This window comes from Sus scrofa, chromosome 13, assembly GCF_000003025.6.
Source record: "Sus scrofa isolate TJ Tabasco breed Duroc chromosome 13, Sscrofa11.1, whole genome shotgun sequence".
Classification (NCBI taxonomy): Eukaryota; Metazoa; Chordata; class Mammalia; order Artiodactyla; family Suidae; genus Sus; species Sus scrofa.
This window is the reverse complement of record NC_010455.5, coordinates 99,584,918-99,612,135: the sequence shown is the minus strand read 5'-3', so window position 1 is coordinate 99,612,135 and position 27,218 is coordinate 99,584,918. Positions and strand designations below refer to the sequence as shown.

Genomic DNA, 27,218 nt, shown 5'->3' with positions numbered 1-27,218 from the left:
GCTTGGTCCTTTCGTAAACTTTATCTCAAAGACTTCTGTTTCATGATTTAATTTGTGACCACAAATTAGGGTTAGGGTTCGGGTTCGGGTTTGGGTCACCCTAATTTGTGACCCTAATTTGTGGTCATTTGCTCACAGACACAAAGGACAGACTTGTGGTTGCCAAGGGAGAGGGGGAAGGATGGAATGGGAGGTTGGGATTAGCAGATGCAAACCATTATATACAGAATGGATAAACAACAAGGTCCTGTTTGTGGAGCAGAGCAAACTATATTCTATTGCCTATGATAAACCATAATGGAAAAGAATATTAAAAATATGTACATATATATATATATATATATATAACTGAATCACTCTGCTGTGTGGCAGGAATTAACATAACACTGTAAATCAACTCTACATCAATTAAAAAAATAATTTGTGGTCATTTGAATTCCATGCAGTCACTAAAAAGAATTCATTAGATTTATTGAAGTGCATTGATTCTATGATGCATGGTTATTCACATTTGGCCATCTTCAAAGTCAAGATGTGTCCCACAATCTCAGCCACTGGGGCTGCTAGGGGCATGTCTGCTCTATGGAGCTGAAACCCGGTCAGCCAACAAACCATATAAGGACCACTGAGGAAGAGGTGGGCTCTGGTAGTTAACCATTCATGCCTTCTGATAACAAAGAAGTGCAGCATCAAAACTTGCAGTTAAGTCAACTATACAGTAATAAATTTAATAAGTAAAACAAACCCAAATAAATGGTAAATAAATATAAAAGAAAATGTTAAAAAAAAAAATCTTGCAGAATGGGGGACAGTGGCTTGGAAGGTGATGCATAGCACCTCCTCATGGCAGAAAGGGTAACACTGGTGAGGAGGAATAAAGACGGATCACTCTGAGGGAAAGTGGTTAGATCAAGAGTTGGACTGTGGATGTGAAAAGGGTGTAGGACTACCTTAACAAACATACTTCATTTCTTCTTGTTTTTTGGTATGCACAAAAGATAACATGTGATAAAAATGTATATCCAAATAAACCTGAAAAGACTTTTCAATAACTAAAACCAAAATTCTGAGTTTTAAGGAGGCACGCATCACCATTTAATTGGTAGTGGTTTTCTGAAATATCTTCCATGGTTTTTTAAATGCATGTGATAATCTGAATGAGAATGATCTGAGGGACACAGTAAATTTTACAATAATATTGTAAAATTTTCTCTGCAAAGGATTGTGTTAAACCTCCACATGAGAGAGCTCATCCAAAGTCAGTGAGGCTGTTTTCTCACAGCAGTGAGTGCTTTTGTAAGCTCTCAAAGGAGCCAGGCTTCACATGAGTTGTGTGTGTCCAGACCACGTGTGGGACCGCTGTCCAAAGGGAGTGCAAACTGCAGTAATAAAGTCATGATAACTTGTCAAAGATGATGCACCAATGAAAAATCATTCCTCGAAGTTCTTTTAATTAAACATTTGGCTGTCCACTGGAGCCATTTTAAAATATAAAATGTAGCCCTGTGGCCTTTTTCTCCCTGTCTCCCACCCTCTTGCAATCACTCTGACAATTGAATTCTCCTTGGTGATAATAAAAAAATTCCTAAGACAGAGTACAGCTGGTTATGCCTCCAGCAAGATGTCAAATTTTGCTTGCACAAAATTAATTGCACCTAATTAAACTGAGGTCATTGGCATTACTGTAAAGTGAGGCTATTTATTAGACAAAGAAAATTTCACAAATACCAATTTGCTTTTCTTTCAGGTTTGTTAAAGAGAAGAATTGCTTACATAATTAAATTTGTTTTGCTATTTTAATCTTATTACCTCAAAAGATCTACTTTGAATTTTGTTTCACTTTTAAAATTGTGTCATATTTTAGAACACTGGAGATAATTTTTAGAGGAAGGCATAAAAAAGACAGGTTTTCTGTAGATTACCCAATGACTTTTCAAAAAGTATAAAAAAAGAATTTGTAAACTACCATTTACAATGACGATTACCTTGGAATTACTCATACAAAGGGTTTTCTAAGCAAATTAATAGTATGCATGTATGAGATTAATATGAAGTTTAAAAGGTACGTTGCATGTTATAAATAGGTTGCTGTAGTACGCACCTATTACCTCAAGAAAGCACATTTCATTGCCTTGAAACAGGATAACCTCTTCTCAGCTATGCTGGGTATAGTGACCACTCTGCTTACTTCTTCCAGGAAATTATGCAAAAAATATTACTGTCAAAATAGAGACAAAAGGATGATTCTTTCCTGGCAAAAAGATGCTGCTTTGACCCGTGATTCCGTGGCAGATTATATATTCAGATTCCCAGTTCCTCACATTTAAAGCTCCTGGGAATCCAGTTTCTTTGAAGGCTCTCTAGATAAGTCCTATTGCTACAACTTCTTGAGCCATGATGCCTTCCTGCCCCCTCCCCCACTCCCAAACACAAAAGGAGGTGGTGGGTAACTATTATCAGCCTTGTCTCAGCCATTCACCAATAAACCTATATGAACAAGAGAGAAATGAGTTTTGATTTGGGGATGTTGGAATGGCTGAGATAAGTAAACAGTAATCATTATTCAAACCAACGGCTCAAAAGCTCTCTGGAGAATTGCTGTTTTTCATAATCTTCACAAAGCACAGAGAGAGGGTATATAGCCTTTTCTAGGTTACGATATCCCATGGCATACTTTGTGAGATAGACTGCATTAGATTGTATTTATATTTATATGCATGTAAATAAAATCCATCTTGGGATAAGGCAAGAAGAGAAGTGAGGGTCAGGTTTATTTTGTGGTTACTCTGAGAAAAGGGGAATAGAGAGGCAGAAAAAATTTTCTCTGCAATGTCAAATCAGGTTGCAATGTTGGAAAAATGAAAGATTTCCTAGATGTCTATTAATAATGACCACTCTCGCTTGTGTTCTCATAGCAGACAAGCCAGTTTTCATTCCTTTAATAATACTAAACTATATAAACTCAGAATGTGAAATACAATGCTGATCCAAGATTAATATGGTCAATGAAGAAATACTTTATAGCAAAGTATTATACTAGCTGTAACAGAAATGAAAATACTTATTTTTTTCCAACAATATGAGTAAATCTAATATTTCTTAGGAACTCTATTTCAAAAATAGGTAATTCATTTTTCTCATTTCCTTTTAAGCTTTTAACGGAAACATTTTTAAATAAAAAAACTGACAAAGGTCAGACGATCTCAATTTGAAAAGGCTGATTATGTGGATTAGCACATTTTGAAGAAAAATATGGCACTTCCTATATTTGCCACATTTCAGTATAAGTCAAATTTAATTAGTTGAGTTATGAAGTAATATCAGAAATTCTTTTGCTGCAGTATTGGGCATGAAATGTCTTTATGGGATTATTGTAAGCCTGGCTTACATTTAACAACTTGTCACTCTTCTAAAAAGTGCTTTAGGAGATGGCACAAGTGAGAAAAGTTCAGTGGGGCTGAAACCCAAAGGCCAGCTGAGGAGAACTTAACACTCACAGAAGCAGCTTAAACACATCTTCCCAGAGGAGCCTCATATGCTACTTTGCAATTTCTTACATAATGCACATAAAGTTAATTTTTACAGGTAAATAAATGCACATCCTTCAAAATGTGTAAATAGAACTCCATTATTTTGCCAAAGATCTTACCGACCTGGGTAGGCCCTGCTTTAAAAAGTAAGACTAGCACTTCTGAATCCATCACTTGGTCAATTAATTTTAAGTTCTTAGCCTCATTTAAAAGTACCAAGCTATTTAAAGTAGTAACTTCATCTACATTTACCTGGTTTTTGATTATTGAGCTAATTCAATACATGTGCTTTGGGGCATTGTGGAGTGCCACATCAGCGACCTCAAATTCTAACATCCCTAAATTCTTTTTTTTTTTTTTTTTTTTTTTGTCTTTTTGTTGTTGTTGCTATTTCTTGGGCCGCTCCCGCGGCATATGGAGGTTCCCAGGCTAGGGGTCGAATCGGAGCTGTAGCCGCCGGCCTACACCAGAGCCGCAGCAACGTGGGATCCGAGCTGCGTCTGCAACCTACACCACAGCTCACGGTAATGCCAGATCCTTAACCCACTGAGCAAGGGCAGGGACGGAACCCACAACCTCCTGGTTCCTAGTCGGATTTGTTAACCACTGCGCCACGACGGGAACTCCCATCCCTAAATTCTAACATTACTTGAGTACTTTTGTAAGAAAGAGGTAAGGGATTTCGAGGTCAGTAAAGAATTTCAGGGCGTTTAACACATTAGAAAAACATTAAGTCTAATGGGGATGGAAAATATAGGTTACACAATTGCAAGTGATCATTTCCTAAGCCTTTTCTCCTGCATTATTACTGGATGAGAGGGAATGACAGGCAGTCTTTGCAGCCTTTAAATTTACAGGGATAAAGTGATACTTCTTAGAAACATTGTCTCATTATTAACCATCATCCTAAGGGGGATCCAAAAAGTCATCCTGTTCTCAAAGAGGATGATCTCATCCCAGAACATGGAGATGAAAACATCTGAAAGAACAGGATATAAATAATCTTCCTTATGGCGAGTCAACAAGTGTAGCTTGTTATGAGCTACTGTGAAGTACATATGGGTTTAGATAGCTGTGTCTCCAGAGGGGGTAGATGACTCAGTGATTCTCAAGTTCTGCTCTGCCTGAAGAGGTTCAGGTGGGCTTTGAGGGCTTCTGGGGAGGGATAGTGTGGGAGTAGAGTGGCATTGAAGGGAAATGGTGAGCGAGGCATTTTCTGGGCAGGGGTACCCTAGCCCTTCTTCTTCAGTTTTGAACCAGAGGTCTGCTTTGCTTTGCATACATGATTTCTGCACAGGACTTTATTTGCAAAGATCTTTTGCTATTAAAATCATGAAAACCTTCATGGGATTTCTAGTTACACATGGTATTACTGAACACAGGTATTTTAACTACTCTCTTCTGAAACCCTACTAAAATAACATTAAAGGAAGAAAGAAGGTATAAACCTACATGGACAAAAAAAAAAAAAAAGGAAAAGGAGGCAATGGCACACAAGAGAGTTTGAAAAAAAAGGTTGGAAGACAAAATGCAGATGGATGAGAGGTATTTGATTTAACTACTTCAATTTGCTGGATATCTGCAAGGGTGGCTGGTGGAGGAAGCACATGCATTTTTACTGGAGAATTCTGGAAATGCTTGGATATATCTGAAGTCAGGAGAGTGGGGGTAAGACTGCACACAAAGGAAGACTGATAAAACAACCGAAAGGAAAATCTGGACCTTCTAACTGGCCCTATCTACCTGCAGCCTGGCAGAAGGAGAATGTTTACTATCTAGAGAGGCTGAATCAGAGGAGCTCTGGCACAATAGAGATGGCAAGGAAATGCCCTGCTGAAGTTGAGGGCATTAAGAGAAATTCTACATGCAGAATCATCAACTATTCCCCTGCTAAAGTCTTAAAACACTGGCAGCCAGGTTTGAAACTCCTCAGGATGAAGTAGGAGCATTCTTCTCTGTGGCAACTTATAGCCAAAAATAGCTTTAAATACTTTGAATTGGATGCACCCTAACAAAATAGTTGTGTTTTTATTTGACCATTCTAAAGTGAAGTTCATCACTCACTAATTCAACAACTGTTTAGTGACTATGTATTAGGTATTATGTAGGCAATAGTTATGCTGGTAAGCAAAACAAAGACCTACTCTCTTGAAGTTAATATTTTAGTACTGCAGAAAGACAAAGAATGGGTTGAAAAAAAATATATATATAATACAACGTCAGGTAATGATAAGGACCACAAAGAAAAACAAATCAGGGTAAGAGGATAAGCAGGGTGAGAGAAAGTGATAGGTACGTTGGGTGTTTACTCTTTAATTATAGGTCAGGGAAATTCTCTCTGTGGAGACAATATACGTCTCCAAGCCCCAACTAGAGAGTTTACAAATAGCATTTAGTGTCTTACACTTAATTATTAATGAACAGAAATAAAAATGAACGAAAAAATAAGCTCAGAAAAAATCATGGACAATGTAGAGATCAGAAGAAAATATTTTAAATAAATTAACTAAAATTAATGCCCTCAGTGAAATGAGAATGTATCAGCTCCCCAACTTTGGAAACAAAATGGACAAATTTTTAGAAGAGTACTGACTCAAGAAGAAAGAGAAAGTGTGTACAATCTTATAACCATTTAAGAACTGGAAGCAGTTAAAGCAAACATAAAGTAAACATCAGGCCTAGATGGTTATAGAGGAGAAAAACAGCTCATTCTAATATTATGCAGACTTTTCTTAGACAATATGAAAGAGGGAATAGTAGCTGATTCATGTTTAAGCCAGCATAACCTGATACTAAAACCAGAGAAAAATATTTATGAAAAGAACACAACAGACCCATGCCACTTATGAATATAATAATCATAAAAATTTTTTTTCACAAAATCCAATACTGTCCAAAAAAAGATAATACTTTTGACCAATTTTGACTTGTAATAGGTATGCAGGGATTGTTCAATATTTTGAAAATCTATAAATGTAATTCATGAAAAATCATAAAATAGGGAGTTCCTATTGTGGCTTAGCAGTAATGAACCCAACTCATATCCATGATAATGCAGGTTCGATCCCTGCTCAGTGGGTTAAGGATCCAGTGTTGCTGTGAGCTGTGGTGTAGGTCGCAGACATGGCTCAGATCTGGTGTTGCTGTGGCTGTGGTGTAGGCTGGCAGTTGCAGCTCCCATTTGACCCCTACCCTGGGAACTTCCATATGCCACAGGTGCAGTCCTAAAAAGATTAAAAAAAAAATCATAAAAGAAAATACCATAATTTTATAAAATCGTCTCAACAGATGTGGCAGAAGCATGTGATAACTTTGTGATAAAAATTCTTTGAAATTTATGAATATAAGGGAATAATGTTGATCTCATAAAGAGTAACATTAAAGAAAACAAAATTAATATCATCCTAAATGGGGAAACATTGGACTCATTCCATTTAAAATGAGAAATGAGCTAAGGATTCTGGTTACTACCATGTAATCCTGTATATACTAGAGTATCTATCCATTGCAATAAAACAAAGAAACTAGAAGTAGGAGGATTGGAAAGGAATGAAAAAAGGTGCTATTGTTTGTAGATGATATTGTTTTAAAATCCCCCAAAATGTACAGATAACTTTATTTAAAATAATAGGAGAATAGTGCTGCAATGAACATATGGGTGCATGTGTCCTTTTCAAGGAAAGTTTTGTCTGGATATACACCCAAGAGTGGAACTGCTGGGTCATATGGTATTCTAGGAATGTTTATGTGTACTGGGACACCTTGCTGTATGGTAGAAAATTGATAGAACATTGTAAATCAGCTATAATGGAAAAATATAAAAATCTTTAAATAAAAAAATAATAGGAGAGTACAGAAATAATAGGTACGATAATAACAAAGTGGCTGGATATGAGACTAGTATACAAAGTTAGTTGCAGCAAACAATGAGAAGGCATTATCAGAGAATTTCAGATAATATCAGCATATTATATGATATGATAAAAGCATATGATAAAAGATACATTATCTCTAAATGAAAAATTATAAGACCTTATTAAGAAATACTCAATAAGATCTAAATAAAAGAGAGATAGGTCATGTTCACAGTTAGGATTCAGCACTGCGAAAATGTAATTTCCCAATAAATTACCTATAAAGTCAATGCAGTTCTAGTCAAAATCCTAAGAAAGTATTTTTTTGAACTTGATTAAACAATTTAAAATTTATAAAGAGGAATAAAAAAGCAAGAATAGGCAGTGTACTTCTGAAGAAAAAAAGTAAAGAGAGTCTTGTCTGTCCAGATTTCAGGACAAAAATGAGGAATCTGAGGGCATGGAAAAACTAAGTAATTGTTCAAGTCTCAAAAGACAAGTTATAATCTGGGAGAAGATATTTGTCACACATACAACATACTAAAGATTAGTATCCTAACTAAAGAACTTCAATGAAAAAAGCATAAAGAAGCCAATAGAAATCAGGACACGAGATCCAAATAAACATTTCATAGAAGGGGAAACAGAGATGGATAATAAACACAATGAAATGCCATTTAATACCCATTTGGTTAACAAAAATGTAAAGGAATTTGGCAATATCAAGTGTTAGAAAGGCGATGGATCTACAGGAGTTCTGAAACACTGCTGGAGGAACATGGAGTGTAACTTGTGCAACTATTTTGGAGAAGAGTTTGGCATTATCTTCTAAATATGAATGTTCAAGTATTTTCCTAGGGACTGCACTCCTAGCTATACAGCAGAGAGAAACCGTTGCACTCAGACAGCAGAAGACACGTACAAGAATGTTTATAAGCAGCATTGTTTATAAGAGCAAAATCTTTGAAACGGCCCTTTGCCTATCATCAGAAGAGTGGCTAAATGAACTGTGATACCTTCACACAGTGGAATATGATACAGAAGTCAAAATCATGGACTGGCAAAAGGAGAAATGGGGCAATTTAAATTTCAGAAAAAACAGTAAAATTTTTCAAGTGATCACAGTTTACTACATAGTTCAATGTGAATACTATATGATCTTAATAATGCAAAATTGAACAGGTATTTGATTACAAATTACAAAATAATTATATGAGGAGGATGTGGGGGAGGATATATAGATAGGATGTGGGAGGCTGTAAATGAGAGTTAAATCCCAACCTTCTGTATTTGGTAGTCAATAGATGGTTTAAAAGTAAAAGCTAAGAAGATAGGCATTTCACTCACAGATATAAATACCAACAGAAACAGCTAAGTAGTTAAACATTGTTTCTGGAGAGTGAGATGAGGATAGAGGGGGATGGGACCACTACTTTTATTTTATACTATTATTATACACTCTGTAGTTAGTATTATTTCTACTTTACTTTCCAATCATAACACACACACGCATACACTTTGATTTTAAAAACCAAACCTCCCATTTGGACCAGATGGATATGACATTTCTGAGCAGAGAGGCGGGGTTTCTAAAGGAAAACTTTTTGCTGCTTTGGGGAACAGTAGAAAGCAGCAGCAGAGATCTATAAGACCATATTGGTCCAATCGCCTCATTTTAAAAAAAAAGAGGAATCTGAGGGCATAGAAAAACTAAGCAATTGTTCAAGTCTCAAAATTAGAAGCTGACTAGGACTAAGCACCAGATTACCAGGTCCCTAGGCCAGAGCTCTTCCTGCTTTATGCCACTGGGAGGGGAAAAAGGTGCTTCTATGGCAAAGGAGAAGGCTGACCTTCCAGATCTGGAATCTCCTGAGCCTGGACTGGCCCCTATACCCAGCTGAGGAAGATGTGCTGAACACTGCCTGCTCAAACCACAGCTCCCTTCTTCAGGTCCTAACCCACCTGTAAGTTGCACATATGTGAGCGTGTGTGCTTCCTGATTTTGGCTAATTTAGATGACTGTAAGGACCAGGCAGAAGTAAGAGGCTTATTGAAAGCCAAATTAAAAAAAGTGTCTAAACCTGGGCCTCAAGTGAAGGAAAAAGTGGAGCTATTGGTTGAATAAAGGCCTGAAGGCTATCATTTGTCTCCTCCAGCTGGTTTAACATGGTAAATATACCTAGCATTTAGAGGGGATATTTGCTCTTAGAGAGCCCAAAGGAAGACACAGACATTCTGACAAGAAATAGCTATTTGGGGAGAAGTCAAGAGAATGCCCATTGGTCTTCAGTTACTACCATCTTTATTAAAACAACATTCCATGTGCTTTTATCAATTGGAATACATGTACTCATGATAGTTAATCCTGCAGATTGTCTACACCCTCCCTAATCAAAGTGTGACATCAAAGTGTGACCTACAGGCTGGAAGCTTGGAGTGGACATAAGCTGGAAGCTTCTTAGAAATGCAAAATCTTAAGCCCCACCCAGATCTTTGGAATCAGAATCAGCATTTTGTTAAAATGGCCAGGGGATTCATATGCACATCAAAGTTTGAAAAGCTCTGGTCTACAGCCTTATTTTCTAGGCAGAGTTATAATTTCAATATATTTTAACCGGAATTAGAAGTTATGCAAATGACCAATGATATTCTGAAAGCAATTAAGATAAAGAAAAAAGAATTAAGATAAAGAAAAACCACCTGGAGGACAGGTTAAGCTCTGTAATAAACACTCAATGATCAAAGTGGGAATCATATTTCTCAGTTACCAGTATTCACTGCAATCAAATGCATGGGTGCGGGGGTGAGCCTGGATGCTTTGGGACTGCTTAATGGGAAGTCTGGTGGTCTGCCACACTTCTCTAAGCAGCGACTGGCTTGCTTAAGAGTGTAGCTTGATTCTCCCATCACAGTGCAAAATCAGAATTGTGTCTAGAAATAAAAAATGAAATAACAGAAATCTGACCTCAAAGGCCTGCGCAAATGGGCCAAAAATCTGCAAAATGAAAACCCCCAAAACAAACCCAACAAACAGGAGGAGAGAGGTCTGTCTAGCATCCAAATAAAGGTGGTGGTATCATGGGGGAAAATACTCCAGGATTTAAAGGTTCTCTCTTATTAAATAAACAGTCAGGTGAAAAAATCCATTAGGTACATATCAGAAAATCAACTCAAAAGAACACTTACCGGGAGGAAAGACTTGGCTTCCCACTTTTGCTACAGCTGGTATAAATTCCTGGGCCATCATCAAAGAAGCTTCCAAGTGCCAACTTCTGTCGGATAGATTCTCTCTCATTTTTCTGTGCCTAAAATTTCAGGAAAACATGTCGATAAGCAGGCAGATACATTGAAACCATGGGCAATAGAACTGCTAAGTTTCTTAGAACTGTAATACTAGACAAAAATAAACAGGCCACAGCACCAAGGCATTTGGATGATTAAGACCTGAAATTAAACCAGTCTTTCCTGATTCCACCTCTGTGAGCCATTTCAATGCTTCAGATCTCTTTGGGATCACTAGACTAGGGAAGAAACATCACAATACTAAATGATCTTCACCAGGTTAGAACCACAGTTGACCCTTGAACAACATGGATTTGAACTGCTCAGGTCCGCTTCCTGCAGATTTTTTTCAACAGTAAATATTCCAGTGCTACGTGATCTGTGATCCATGACTGGCTGAATCTGTGGATGGGGAACCACATCAATGGAGGGCTGATGATAAGATACAGGCAGATTTTCAACTGAGGGGAGGGTCAACACTCCAAACCCTGGGGTTGGTTAAAGGGTCCAACAGGGGTTGGTTACAGGTCCAATAACCTGCAGATTATTTGGCACTACAGCCTTTCTTCTTACCTGCTAGATAAGACAAGGTCGTGGAGGGCTAGCACTCTGTCCTAAATCATATCGCTTTTATCTCAAATGTTGCCTTTCTCTGGATCTTGTCTTCTCTCTTCCTGACATCATCCCTTCAGTCCATTTTCTCTATGGCAAGAACTGAATTCATTCAACCAACATGCACCAAGCCTCTATGAGAGGTGGGAGCCTCATAGTGATGCTGGAGCCGCATGTCTATGCCAGGATGGAAAGACACAGCTCTGCCTGCACCCAGCTTACAGCCTTAGGGGGACACTCGTTTCTGTTCAAGAGTTATCCTGATCTCACCACGTTTAAACTGTGAGGAACCCTACATAGTGCCTAGAAGAGCTGGGGGATTCTAATGGGACCCATCTGCTCCATATTTTAAAAGGACATCAGGTCGGTGTGCATAGGAAAAGGATTTGGTAAACAACACTACTGGGATAATTTGGATATGTTTATAACACTCGGCTTCCCATAAAAGTCCCATAAAAATTCACCATGCTGAACTTTTAAACCCTTTAAACAACAGGAGAGAAGATTAGACATGATTTCCTTAGTTAAAAATAAAACAACTACAAAAAACAAATGTAATGAGTTTGACATCCTAGGGTGAGAATGAGATTTTGGTTTTCTGTTTTGTGGGATGAGGAAGGCTGTGAGAAGCACTGTTTTATGTTCTGTGCAGGGTCCTGGAGACTAGGCTGAGCAGAGAACATCATGAAATACCCAGCTCGCATGGTCAGATGTGGTTTCAGAATGCACGATGGCCTGGATTCTCTCAGTAGGAGGTTCTGGAGCAACATTTGCTGGTACCAGGATGCAGAAGTTACAGCGAAAGCTCTGAGCTACCATCTGACTATCACTGTCCGAGTAATGAAATGTACTCATCACAAGCAAAGGGCAGTATAATCACAGGTTAAAGCTGCTGCCTAACATGGGAGTTAGTAGTCAACATGTAGCTATTTGCATTCAAGTTAAAAATTAATTAATTAAAATAAAACATTCAGTCCTTCAGTCATACTAGCTGTATTTCAAGAGCTCCAGAGCCACAGGTGGCTCGTAGATATCACATGGGAAATGCAGAATAAAATATATATAGCACAACACTGCTAAGACAGCGTCAGCTTCAACAGTCTGCATCAGAATTTCCTGAAGACTTTAAAATGCACATTCCCATTGCTTATCAGCCTTTTGGCTGAGATCAAGTGTAAAACACACGTCCCTAGGCTCTAGCACCGGATATTCAGGTTCAATAAATTTGAGAACTTGTAGTTCAAGGAAAGCTCATCTCTATTCTCCTTTTCTCTAACATTTAAAAATTCTTGGACACTACAATCATGTTTTCAACTTTCCTACTTAGCGACTATATTTAAACCTATCCATTTTATATAGATATACCCCCCATTTTTTCATGTATCAGTGGAACTGTGGCATACTAGGAGCTTTGTGTGTGTGTGTGTGTGTGTGAGACAGAGAGAGAGAGAGAGAGAGAGAGAGAGAGAGAGAGAGAGAGAGAGAGAGAGAGAGAGAGAGAGAGAGATACTGCCACAAGGTGAAGGACTGATTTTATACAATTACAGAAGTGATGCTGATTTCATGGCTGTTATTAGGCCAGCATAGTACTGAGCCCTGAGAAAGTAACCAAGAGGTTAGGGGGAAGTAAGAATGCTTTTGATTTCACTAACCACCTGCAACAGTAGTGCAGGGAGCCTTAATTAAAGCAACCTACTCTTAACAAATATGCCGTGCTGGTACTGGTGATAGTCCTGTCCAAACAGAACCAAAACACTTGATATCTTTATTTAAAGCAAATTCATTTCGAAATCCCAAAATCCGCCATGCAGACTCCATTTAATGTGGTCAGTGAACCTCCCTCTCAATCCATGTAATAGCGATTCTCACTCAATGTCGTCCACAGTCAGAAAACTGGTGAGTGGAACGAAATATCTAAATATAAAATCGGCAGATCACAACATGAGTGTCAATGACTAATGTTGTCCAACAAGAGCCTGGGGGTTGGAAAAAATTTTATTTAAAGAAAACACTTATCCCAGGTGTGAAGGTGTGAACACACCCTTGATTTTGTGTCTATATTTCCTGATTTATTTGGTATGCTAAACCTATATATAGTGGACGTCTTAAAAATATTTCAATTTACATTGATTACAATTTTTTATTCCGGAATAATTCATTAACAGTTTAAAGATGACTGTTTTGCAATACACCAACTCTTTCTTTCTCTTTCTTTCTTTCTTTCTTTCTTTCTTTCTTTCTTTCTTTCTTTCCTTTCCTTTCTTTCCTTCCTTCCTTCCTTCCTTCCTTCCTTCCTTCCTTCCTTCCTTCCTTCCTTCCTTCCCTCCCTCCCTTCCTCCCATCCATCCATCCATCCATCCATCCATCCATCCATCCATCCATCTATCTCTTTAGGGCTGCACCCAGGGCATAAGGAAGTTCCTAGGCTAGGGGTTGAATCGGAGCTGGAGCCACCAGCCTATGCCAGAGCCACAGCAACACAGGATCTGAGCTGCATCTGCGACCTATACCACAGCTCACAGCAATGCCGAATCCTTAACCCAATAAGCAAGGCCAGGGATCTGCAGCCAGATTCCATGACCAGAACTCCCGTTTTTTAAATTATTTTTTTAATACCAACTTTTTCCTCCTCTCCTCTCTGGATGCTGCTGAATAAATCAAGAAAAGCACAAAGAATAAGTCCCCATAATGAGTCCCCACTTAGATCACCACTCATATTTTGGTATGTTTCCTTCTTGGTTTTTTTTTTTTTTTTGTCTTTTCCTAGGGCCACACCTACAGCATATGGACGTTTCAGGCTAGGGGTCTAATTGGAGCTATAGCCAGGGGTCTAATCAGAGCTGTAGCCGCCCGGCCTACGCCACAGCAACTCGGGATCTGAGCTGCATTTGCAACCTACACCACAGCTCACAGCAATGCCGGATCCTTAACCCACTGAACAAGGCCAGGGATCGAACCCGCAATCTCATGGTTCCTAGTTGGATTTGTTAACCATTGAGCCACGATGGGAACTCTTCCTGTTTTTTTATGTGTGTATTTTTCTCTTTTTTATAAAACTGAAATCATATTGTTTAACATATTTTGAGAATTTCCCTCATTCATTCAAAATTCTTTTGAAAATATACTTGCTAAAAGTCAACTATACTTCAATAAAATTTTAAAAATACAATTTTTAGTGGCTGCATATCATTCTGTCTTATGGAGTTACCCTCTATTATTAGCCATTTGGGTTGTATCCAGTTAAAAATCACATAGAGGTTAGCATCTTTACATAAATTCCTGCCCACATGTCTGATTATTTCCTTTGGATAAATTCCTGGAAGTGGAATTACCAGATCAGCTGAGTGTGAACATTTGTTGACACATCTTATCACACTGCTCGAGAGAAAATCTGTTCCAATTTACATGCCCACCAGCAACGTACAAGGGTGCTGCTTTCACTACATCCTGCCTAACACTGAGTATTTTCACTTAAAAAAATGCTATGGTCCTTAACTTGATAGGCAAAAGTGCTATTCTTTTCATTTTAATTTCTTTGATTACCAGTGATAGTAAATATTTAAATTATTTCAGATAATGTACTTGGTTTTTTTCAAATTGCTTGCTTCTAGTTTGCTTATTTTTCTATAAAGTTCTGAGACTTTTGCAAAGTTTAGAGTAAGTATATGATTTAGTCCTTTTGCATTTGAAATCTAAGTATTACAGAGTTAAGTCAATAGCTTGCTTCCTGTCTGCTGGCTCTGTGCCTGGAAAGCCCTACCCAGTCCAGAGGTAAAGGATCTCACTTAACGTTGGAGGATTAATGAGAAAATTTATGTAAATAGTTTAGCAGCAGAACCTGGCCACAGTCACGTCAATCCGCAATCAATTGCAGCTATTATAATTAATTCTCCAAGAATTCCTGCTCTGAAGATGAGGAAATGGGGGGTGAAGGAAGGTTACCCTACTGTTAGATAGAAGAGCCAGGATTCAAGTCCATCTTTCTAGGGCCAGGAGGATGCTCCTTCAACATCACTCCTCCACGTCCATGAGCAAGGTGTCCAGGAGGACACTGTGAATGGAGATAGGATGCAGGATCTGGATATGGATCTACTTCTTTCCTGAAATGGATGTGATGCTTTCTCAGAAAAGGAAAAAGTGCCTGACTGCAAAACATACACACCAAGGCCTAATCATAACCACATTTTCTTTTCTTTTTCTTTTTTTGGCTTTTTAGGTCCTCACTCACGGCACATGGGGGTTCTCAGGCTAGGGATTGGATCAGAGCTATAGCTGCCAGCCTATGCAACAATCACAGCGATGCAGTATCCAAGCCACGTCTGTGACCTACACCACAGTTCATGGCAACGCTGGATCCTTAACCTACTGAGCAAGGAAGGCCAGGGATTGAACCCGAAACCTCATGGTTACTAGTCGGATTTGCTTCTGCTGTGCCACAACGGGAACTCCATAACCACAAATATTTACAATACAAATATCTTCTCATTATAGCCACTCTCTTAATATCACTACTTAAGCTTCCTTTTGGAACAAATGCCATTCCTAACATTTCAAGAAGCTAAGATTCAATTGACTAGTAAAATATTTCTCTTAAAATTCAACAACTGGAAGTTGATTTCCTTCTAGCTGCCCACATGCGTAAAGTATGGGTATGTGTGTTTGTCTGTGTGAGTGCATGCACACGTGTGTGCTCGTGCATGTATGTTTAGCTTCAAAGTCCTTTTGCTCTCTAAGGAATTATACCTTCAGGGCAATTATGTCCTCCAACCCCCAAAGCCCAAAGATGCCTCCGGGTGAGGAACAGCAAAGTACACAGGAAAAGGGAGAGGCTGACTCTACACCGTCTGTGTTTATGAAGAGCAGAGCTATGTCCACTCCTAAAACGGCCTTAGGAAATAATGTCATAAAGCAAACCTAAAACATGTAAAGCTGATATTGCTAGCAAAAGGGCACCTGAGGAAGAACAGCTCATCACCAGGAGGCAGGCTATCAAGACCATGATCAAGAGTAAAAACGTGCTCACAAACTCACCATTGTCCAACCATAGGACACAGTTTTCACCCTTGCCTGTTGTTGAATTCCCTGTTGCCACCCTCTGTGCCTGGAAGATAAGGCTCACATGGCTTCTGAGGGTGCTGTGAAAGCCGCAATCTCAGAACACAGACCTCTGAGCCCTTTCAGACCTCGAACACTGGGGTTCAGCCTCTGCCAACATGCCACCATCCTGCAATTCCCCAGAATTGACAAGAACCAAGAGGAGTGTTTGGTAAAAGAAATAAGAAGCAAAATGCTCTGCTTGGGTAGACAGCATCCATCTCCAAAGCTGGTACGTCCCCCAGCTCCTCCCCTACTTTCTTCAGGATGCAGCTGCCTCTTTCCTGAGTGTACCCGCCTGTCCCTTGCATGCAGGTTACATTCCTGAACCCATGCTCTGGTCCTGCCCTGGCCCCTCTGGCCCCATTCACCCTGCTTGCAGCATCCTGGTGTCGCTGGTCTCTGAAGCAGGAGCCACCTGGCCTTTCAGATGCTAATCTTATAAATTTGGAAGCAGAAGACTGGGTATCCTCTGCATTTCTAAAATTTAGAAATTTCTAAAACTAGTTTCATGGGAACCCACTAGGGTTCTCAGAAACACACTTTGGGGATTAATATCCTGAGCCTAAACCTAAAGCTAGCTGCTGCTCAGGACACTGCAAACGGCTGCTTCCTTCTCCTGCACAGATGCTGGTCCCACATACCCCAAAAAGGACCTGTCTGACCAAGAGGAAGGGGTTCCTAAAACTCCCCAAAGGAGGAAGACATTTAAGGAAGTTTGGCTTAAGGAATCAGGGAGGTGCAGTTGATGCAAATGTACAGCTGTGCTTTGGGAACAAAAGCAGGTGTAAGCTTGGGAGCAGCCACAACCTGGGCCTGGATGGATTCGGTTTTGGGGAAGGGAAGTAGGAGAAAGGAAAATCTTTTCTTCCAGTTTCCTATCTTCCATCCCTTCCCTGGATTGATCTTCCTGTCCTTCCCAGCTCCACTGTTTCTTACTTTTACCTTTCACCGGGGGAATGAAATAGCCTGTTATTATTGGATGTGCCTATTTGCGACTGTAGTCTCCCCCCTCAGTTCACTACAATCCCTGGAAGATGCCACTTCTGGCAGCCTCCTTTCTTCTTTGCTAAAACCGTTAACTTCACAGACTTCAAGGAGTATATGAATCATCAGGGGATCTTGCTAAAATGCAGATTCTGATCCAGGGGCCGGGCCTGAGACTCTACATTTCTAACAAGCCTCCGGAACTTCAAGGGGTTAGCTCTCTCACAGAAGGTCCCCTCTCCCTCTCCAAGTTGAAGAAGCCTCCAGGGCTTGAAAGTTCTTTCTCCATCTTCTACCTCAGTGTCCCACACAGGCCCAGGACACTGTTAAGGCAACGGTGTGATCATTTTCCACCACTGGGAAAAAGGAAAGCAATGTGCCACTGAAGGAAAACTTCCTAAGGGCTGGGGGCTGCATTATTTCAGAAGCTGATGAAAACCCTGGTTCCCCAAGGCCCAGGAAGGAACTCAGGATGCAGGGAGGTTGCTGTGACACTGGTGTGTCATGAGGAGAGCCGCCTATGTGGGTACATGCCCAATGTGCCCCTCTCTCTTATCACAAATCGCTTTAAACCAGTAGTGCTCAAACTTGATTATGCATGAGAATCACTTGGAGGGTTTAAAAAACACAGACCACTTTTCAGAGGGTCTGGGGTGGGGCTGAGAAAGTGCATTTCTAACAGGTTCTCAGATACTGCTGGCACAACCACCTTGAGAACCATGGCTTTAAACATCTGGAGAGATCAAGGAGCTAGACATAACAGAGTTGGTTCTTCTTTATTTGAGCACAAATCCATTGCACATGGAATGTCCAGACTCTGGACCTAGGTACTTTTCATTTGTAGCCATGTGGCCTCTGCCAAGTCTTTGCCAGGATGCCTGTTTGGAAGCAATTAATGATCCCGTTGCTTGAGTGCAATCTATTGCCTAGTGATATCTGGCGTCACTGCCATTAGGAGCACCCACCAGGGAATGTAACTGGGATTCTGGAGCTCCCTATGGAAAAGAACTCTTGCTTTAGGAAAATAACAGTCACTCTTATTTCTCTCCTTGGCTTAAGAAAGGAAGTTTAACTCTATAGGCAGTATTCCAGTGCAGAGGAGTCTGAGGAACCAGAAGGACAGAACTTCTTCTTTGTTAATTAACAAGTTTGTTAATTAGGCAAATTGTATTAATTTCTTTAAAATGAAATAAAAAAGAAAATCCAAATATACAGATGGTACTTTCTAATTATTTTCTCAGAAACAATCATGGGTTTGTCACAAGATCAAAATATGAAAAAAGCATTTTATCAGAATATAGATTATATGCTTTTGAATGTTAAGGGCATAAATACTTGCTTTATGCAGGTTATTTCAAATAACTTATCTTATTTCATCCCCTGGGAAGAGCTTTTCAATTATTAGTGGGAACATAAGTTAAATGCTTAGAGTCTTTCCATTGTATCACTCAATGGATACAAAGTCTGGATGCTTTGTTTTCAGTTTGTCTTTCTGACATTTTCCATTTCAGGTACTTAGATTCAATAGTCCAGAAAGGTTTCCTGAAATGCTGCTGAAATCTCTTATCTGTGCATCCTCACAGCGATCTGCCTAAACAATCCTCTGGACTAGATGTCAGGACAGGCTGCTGGGCAGTGTTAAGGCCCAGGTTCAGCCTGCTCAACATTCGCACTCATGGGAGAGTTGCCCTTGGAGACCTGAAGTCCAGGTCAGCCATTCAAGGAGGGTCCAGGGGCCTCCTGACACCTGTTTTACCTACGAAATCTCGAACTTTAAAAGTGTTGGGAGGCCATCCCAGAGGATGGAGACATTTGTTTACAGTTAGTTAAGCCTGAGGATGGTTTTGCCTATTTTTTGTGTGTGTTGTTGTTTTTTAGGGCCAAAGGTGTAGCATATGGAAGTTCCCAGGCTAGAGGTCAAATTGGAACTACAGCTGCCGACCTATGCCACAGCCACAGCAACACCAGATCTGAGCCACATCTGTGACCTACACCACAGCCATAGCCACGGCAATGCCAGATCCTTAACCCACTTAGTGAGGCCAGGAATGCAACCTGAATCCCCATGGATACTAGTCAGGCTCATTACCGCTGAGCCACAACAGGAACTCTGGTTTTGCCTATCGATGTCACTCCTGCTCGCACTACAGGGAGAGGATATAAACCAAAACGGAACGTCTAATTGTTAAGGACGGGAGCAAAAGCCTTTAACAACAAGTACCTAGGGTTGCAGTTCAGTAGCCACTTCCTGGCTGAACAGGCACTCTGGTGGAGGTAAAGGAGCCCAAGGTGCAATCCACTATGGTAGTAGAATTGCTTCAATATTAAACCTTAAAGGGATACAGTTGAAAAGTAAAGCTTTCCTCCCCTCTGAGCAGCATATCCAAAACATGCATTGCTGGGCGCATCTTGAGCTCTTTCCCATTCTCAAATGATTGCCTGCAGAGACTACGCAGAGTTGACACAGGACAGTGTTATCTGGGGACTCTATTTTTAACAGGCGCTATTTTACAAGTCTGTAAAACCATCTCAGCCACTCAGTATCACTGTCAGAAGACAGCAGTCCAAAACAGCTCCTGCATGCTTATGAAAGAGCCAAACCGCGGTCAATCACCAGGAAGCTGGTGCCTCCTGTCTCCCACATCAGGGTGGCCGGAGGATCTGGGGGAGCTGGACACAAGTGTGCGACCAGGAAAGAGAGCCGGAGCCCAGCATAGGGGACTCGGGGGTCAAGAAGACCCAAGTTAACATCCTCACTCTGAAACTTACTAGTGCCAAGTTACAGAAACAGTATATGCCCTGTACCCTTTTCTGAAAAAAGGGATAAAGATGCTATTTTAAGGTTGTTTTAAGGCTTAAATAAAATACTATATAGAAAGTACCTGGCACAATGCCTGATCCAGAAAGAAACTCATTAAATGGTCCAGTTGCTAATATTAAAGGGAGGGGTAGAGGAGGCTGCTGAGAAGAATGGAGAAAAGGATAAAAGAGACCCAGAAATGTCTGGGACAAATCCGTAAAGACAGAAAGTAGATTAATGGTTGTGGGGGAGGTGGGAATTGGCAGTAATTGCTAATGGGTATCTTTTTTTGGGGGGGTGGGAGGGCTAAAAAAATGTTCTGAAATTAGAGAGCAGTGGTTTGTACAACCTTATGAATATACTAAAACCCTCAAAATGTACACTTTGAAGTGGTGAATCTTATGGTATGTGAGTTACATCTCAATTAAAAAAATACACAACACCTTCCCCCCAAAATGTATGTGTGGCTTATTTTTTATGAGATATAATTCACATACCATAAATATGGAAAATCTAGTTATCTGAAAGAACCCATTCCCTGATCATGCTGGCTAACCAGAGTGCACCAGCATGGTGACAGGATGCAAAGAAGCCTGAACTAGGAGGAAAGAGGCTTCCTATTTTTAAGACCTAAAACCAACCGGGCCAATTTCTCCATTAAAAGAAAAGGAGACTAGTCCAGAAAGTGGAAAAGACTGTCCCAGGGGAATGAGATGGGGCTGGGCTCCAGGGTTCAGGAACTTAACAGAGTTCTTCAAGCGTATTCAGCCCTTACAGACAGGAAGACGTGAGGGTTAATGGAGGTCGACGGCTGCTTTTCCTCTGTAATTGTGTGGGGAGGGCAGAGCTCTTGTCTGGAATGGCAGCTGGCATTCTGTGTTCCTGTTTATTGCAGTTTATCTCAAGCAGTCATTTCCATTCACCTTTTTAAAAAAACATGAGGCACAGCTGTGGCTTCACTTTAAATATTGTTCCTCCCAGCCTTTTAATTTTTTCACGGGCTCCTCCCTAATCTTTCACCATAATTGGATGCACCACACTAGAGACAGCACCTCAGAGAAACAAAGCCAGGCGAGCTGGTTTGCCCGTCCTCTGACCACACACGGTCCTGTCCTCAGCTCCTTTTCCAAGTAGCAGCCTGGGGACAGAAGGCAAAGCCAGCTTCCCTGTATTTGCTCTGCTCTGAGACAAAGTAGGAGCCAATCTTCTGCAGCATTTCATGTTCAGTTTTCTTGGTTTCCTTTCTCTCTCCATTGATACAGTCTGGATCTTTCTCTGGCCCTGAGATGGCACAGGCTGGGTGTTTTCTAGGTCCACATTGACCATATGAATGCCCTTCCAGGTGGCCTCAGTTTTATGGCAGCTTCTTGGTTTATCTGCCTCCCCATTTGGGCTGGAAGCTCCCTGAGGGGAAGCCCAGCCTTCCTCCTGTGATCCTGGCCCTGCTCCCAATGCCAGGGACATAAGAGGGTTCTTGGTGAGTGATGCTGAAGGAAGAAGAATATTGATCAGCAGGCTGTGATGAAGACAAAGGGCTGTGTGGCTGGAGCTTCAGAGGTTGCTCAGGGCAAGGCAGGACCATAATGGACCAGACACACGCACGTCGGATTCTGCCAATGTGTAGGCTTTCCTTCCTAGATACTAAGATGTGTTTTCTGTTGAGTACAGTCTTAACTACTATTACTGAATAAACCAGAGGTCCTTAATGAAATGTCTTTCTTACCATCAGGACTTTCCCCAAGGAAATGGAACAGATGCATATACTTTTCCTTCTTTTGCCTGGGTGGAATCTAATTTTAGTCATCTTAAAGTGACCTTTCCCCTGAAGGCTGTTTGTCTGACTTGAAAACAACCTTGTAAAATAATCCCTATAAGCATGTGGTATTTATTAGTGCAACTGGTATAGGAAATTCTATTATACCCAGGCAGGGATATACCAATTTTCGAATTATTTTGGACAACAGACCTCAAAGAGATAGGTTATGAGAGCATTATTAAAACTTTAATTTTTATTTATATTTTAAACATCTTATTCTTAAAAATACCTATTTATATACAGTCAGCCCCCCGAATCTGTGGGTAACACATCTGCAGATTCAATCAACCACAGATCGAAAATATTTGGGAAAAAAATTCCAGAAAATTCCAAAAAAGCAAGACGTGAATTGGCTGTGCACCCAGCAACTTTTTACATAGCATTTACACTGTATTCACAATTACTTAGATAGCATTTATACTGTATTAGGTATTATAAGTAATCTAAAGATGATTTAAAGTATACAAAGGGGTATGTGTGGGTTATATGCAAATACCATACTATTTTGTACAAGGGACTTGAGCATTCTGCGATTTTGGTATCTGTGGGGGTCTTGGAACTAATTCCCTGTACATGCCAAGGGCTGATTGTGTATGTTTTACACATATACAATGTATTTTTATAGTGGTATATAGATAGGTATGAAATTATGAACGGAATATATATCTATTAGAAGGATGGGCTCAAAAACATTTTTGATGGAAATGAGGTCAAAAAAGTCTGCAGATCACTGCTTTACAGCATCTGATTTAATTTTCCACTTAGTCAACCAAATAGCAAAAAGAAAACAGAGGAAAAAAAAACTTAGAAAAGGAAAATTCTAATTAGGAAAAGTGATTTTTATACTAGGTGATTGTTTTCCTACCCTTTAGTATTTTAAAGAAAAGCACATATGGCCCTGTTTCACTAGAAGTTCTTTTTTTAAAAATTTTTTGGTCTTTTTAGGGCAGCACATGCATATGGAGGCACGGCATACGCGGCACATGGAGGTTCCCAGGCTAGGGATCAAATCAGAGCTATAGCCGCTGGCCTACACCACAGCCACAGCAATGCAGGATCCAAGCCGCATCTGCGACCTACACCACAGCTCATGGCAACACTGGATCTTTAACCCACTGAGTGAGGCCAGGGATCGAACCTGCGTCCTCATAGATACTAGTCAGGTTCATTTCTGCTGAGCCACGATGGGAACTCCATGTTTTACTTGAAGTTCTTAATGAAAAGATCAAGAGTGATTTTTTAGCATAATGAAGTCTTCATAGTTACTATGATATGCATACATTTGAAAGCACTTTGCCTGAGACAGGCAGTTAAAAACTTGAAGTGACAAGAGAACAACTCCCATGTTTAAGGTCGAGAACAATGTACACTGATTTCTGGGCATCCTACACATCTAGAAGTTTCATCTGATGGTCTTTTGTGCTAACCGAGCAGATACTATTTCTCCTGAAGTCACATGTGGCCTTCTACTGCCTGAGATAAAGGGTTACACAATGCGACTCTGTTTTGTTGTTGTCGATGTTTTAAAGCTACTTGAGCCTTACTTCTTTGTCACAGTATCAGGCTACCGGCATATCACAGCTCAGTCATTCCAGGCATCTGGGCTTTCTCTCAGTTTCTAAGTAGGATAAAGCTATATTGGTCATTACTTTATTGTTATTGCATTAGCAATGGTATGTCTTTCATTTTTTCCTATGTGCAAACTGACCTATACTTTCCTATCTGAGAAAACGCTGTGATAAAGAAAACTGTGACTGGTCCCTTGGCACTGACAATAGAGGCAGTATGAGAACTGAGCGCTTGTTTGCCTGGGTTGGGTAAGTGACTGACTGATTGCTGAGTGTCCCAAGTATCTTTTGCACACCCACTTCCGGCAGGAAGGGACATCAGAGAGGTGTTAGATTTCAGGACTCTGAGCACTTATTCCCTTGGGCCCCTTACTTCCTTCTTGGAGATCGCAAGGGATGGAAACCACGCAGAGCAACATGGCAGGTCATTTAAACCTCTTTTATATATTTAAGTTTCAGCTTCTGGAGAAGGAACCTCAGCTATTGTGAACTGCTCTAACAAATAAAACATGTACTTAAAATAGCCCCTAGCTTCACACACAACTGAAAAGATCTAAACTGCCATATTTTCCATCATTAACCACAAAGATCTATCCAAATAGAAGCTTCTATCTCAATCCAGGGAAAAGTTAGTGATATATTTGATCAAGTTAAAAATTTAGGAGCAAGTTTTACGGTTTTAGGATATTTGCCTCTGAGGCCAAAGAGGTCTTTTTTCCCAGGTTCACAATGGAAGGGCCCTGATTCTTCATACTATGCTGTGTTGTGACCTACACTTGACTTATGGAAAATAATAAGGGGGAAGGACATAGTGTTTAGACTTCTGTGGACAGACAAGCATATACTTGTAGTTTAATTTCATGACCTCACCCATATAACTAAAGCTATTTTTGCCTGGGCCTGTTATTACCAGACAATTACCATATAAAACATACCAAAAATATATTTACTGCCTTGCCAAAGTAAAGGCAACCAAAGAATTAACAAAGAATTAGCAGATACTGTATCAGTTTTTGAAAACCCCACACTTAGTAAACTTTACATTTTTCATTGTTTATAAAGGTTACACTTAGAGAGATAGAACTAATGCTAGTAATTATTGCAAGTGAATTGCCAACATGTCAATAATTTAAAAAACTATTCCTTTACATAAAACGTCTGCCTGGAAACTAAATGCATAATAATAGTTTTTTTTTCTATTTCAGAATAACATGTGTATGCCAGTTACTTCGATAATGTATTAATGAATACAAGCTGGGAGAGGCATTTGAGTCTGTGCATTTAGTTTTCTTGAATATATTATGGCAATGGCCCGGGAGTGTGGAATTTGGCCACTCCTCAAGGGTGATCTTTCTCCCAGTTAGTAAAATGGTCCAATTGTTTACAAACAAAAGGGCTCTCCCCCCTTACCTTTTTATAATTCCCCTCCATATCCAATGGGGATTCTTGACTGATGATGTCATCCATTCCATCACTGTCCAAATTCATCCTTTAATTCTTTAGAATTTCACATAAGAAATAACGTCCCATGAATTCTAATAAGCTGATATGCAGTTGCCCAGGACCTCGGTTACTGTTCATGCTGACATGGAAAGCCAGAGAAGAAGTCTGTGTCCGGTTTTGCGTGACCTTGCCCCCTCTGTCCCAGAGACACGGCCCTGCCCGGCCTCCCGGGTCTGGTCTGGTCTGTCCTGCACTCTGGCACGGGGGAAGTTGCTGTTCTCTGAGGCTCACTCTGCCCTGACACTTTGGCTGGTTGAAAGTCCAGCCTTCCCAGATCTGCTATCACATTCCTCTGAATGGTCCCGCCTGGTTTCCTCCTCCCAGCACCTTTCCTACCCCCAGTCAAGGAAAAGCTGATTCAAACTCCCCAACTCCCCAAGTCAGGGCTGAGTGTGGACAGGAGTTCTGTGAGGAATCCAGCAACCTTATTCTGCACCAGGGGTAGAGTGCATGGGATAAAAATAGATGCAAAGCCCAGCCTCACAGACTTCACTGGTGAGTTAAAAGCAGGGTATCCCATGACAAAACCAAACAGTATAATTTAAAAGCTAACCTGTAAGACAGATGCTTGCTTCCCACCCCCCTCCTTTTCCCTCTAACCAATCATTTCTTAAAATCAGATGTAAGAGTCTCCTCTTCAGGGAGAAACCCCAGCACAAGATGAAATTTATTTCCAACACAGAGAAGGACCCCTCTGCCCCAGGATCAGCGCTTTGTTCTATTAATATGGGCAAGAGAAAAAGAGCCATCAACTTTTCTTTAAAATTCAGCTGGTGGTGGGCTTTTTCACAAAAGAGGACGATCCTTTCTGCTGCTCTCTTTACCCTTTTCCCATGGCTTTTGGTTTTGTTTACTGGCTTTACATACACAGAAGGAAAAGGACTACAGCTGGAGGATGTTTTGATGCAAGAAGCAGACAAACAGAAGTGCACACACAAACACACACATCTCGTTATTGAATTACTATGGTCATAAACTAAAATATGTACCCCATATATTTTAAGTTACTGTTTGCAGGAGAAATGGGCCAAAGAAGAATTCAAAGGCCAAAGCTCCATGTGGCAGCCCAGTCTTACGCTCTGACATGCTTTAACAGAAAGCAGCAAATGCACCAGTCAATACGTTTTCCGCTGTGAATTCTTGACCAGCCTCAACACTGTTAAGAACAGTGGTCTAAAGCAAAAACGCTGTTCAAGGTAGTTTTTGGCATCTGAACCTCTGCTGACATGCTTACCTGTCCACTATTTCTCTCCACAAATTTTTAAAAATTCAATTTGTGGAAGACTTGGGGCATAAAGGTGTCTCAATGTAGTTTATTGCAGCCCTCCTTCCACACAGCAAATACTTTCCTCTGCATCCCATGACCGAAGTCTAAATCCCCCCGTAACTTCACTCTCATCTCCCCACCTCAGCTTCCCAAAGAAGGTCTTGTACCTTACACAGTTTGGTGGCAGTTGTATCTCCCCAGCTATACCTGCACTTGTCTTTTTAGGGCTGTACCTGCGGCATATGGAAGTTCTTGGGCTAGGGGTTGAATCGGAGCTACAGCTGCCAGCCTATACCACAGCTCAGAGCAATGCCAGATCCTTAACCTATGGAGTGAGGCCAGGGATCAAACCCACATTCTCATGGACACTAGTCTGGTTCTTAACCTGATAAGCCACAATGGGAATTCCCTACACCTGCATTTGGGCAGAGCTTCTCCCTAGCAGAGATTTCCCTTGTCTTAACTCTCCTCCAGACCCCAGGACCCTCACTCTAGACAGGGTCCCACCATCTGCACAATGCAAGACGCCCAGTACACCTTCTGGGCCTGTAAGGCAGTTCTGGTTACTGAGTGCTGCCCCGGTGTATATGTTCCCAACTCCAAAGAATTCTCCAAAGCTAAGGCTTTGGGGTTAAAACAAAGGATGCTCTACTTTAAAGGATTCTGAGTATCTTAAATTCTGCCAAAGAAGGTTAGTTAAATGAAGGAAGCATGTGTCATATTACATGACGTATATTATAATATCAATAGGTACCCTTTAGTGGAGGGGTCTCTATGTGCCTGGCACTTTACATGTGCCTCTTACATGGGCCTTTAATCCACACAGGAACCCTCTGAGGTAGATATTATTTTATCAGTGCACTTTACATTGGAATGAAAGCTCAGTGGGGTTAAGAGAATTGCCC

The 27,218-nt window shown here is 40.5% G+C and overlaps 1 protein-coding gene across 1 annotated transcript in view; it reads right to left on the bottom strand.

Moving 5' to 3' along the window:
• LOC100514494 (schwannomin-interacting protein 1) overlaps positions 1 to 27,218 on the bottom strand; it is a 774,043-nt gene that overhangs the window by 20,888 nt on the left and 725,937 nt on the right. Inside the window, 1 exon segment of the mRNA XM_021069725.1 lies at positions 10,571 to 10,689. Coding sequence (XP_020925384.1) covers positions 10,571 to 10,689 — 119 coding nt within the window.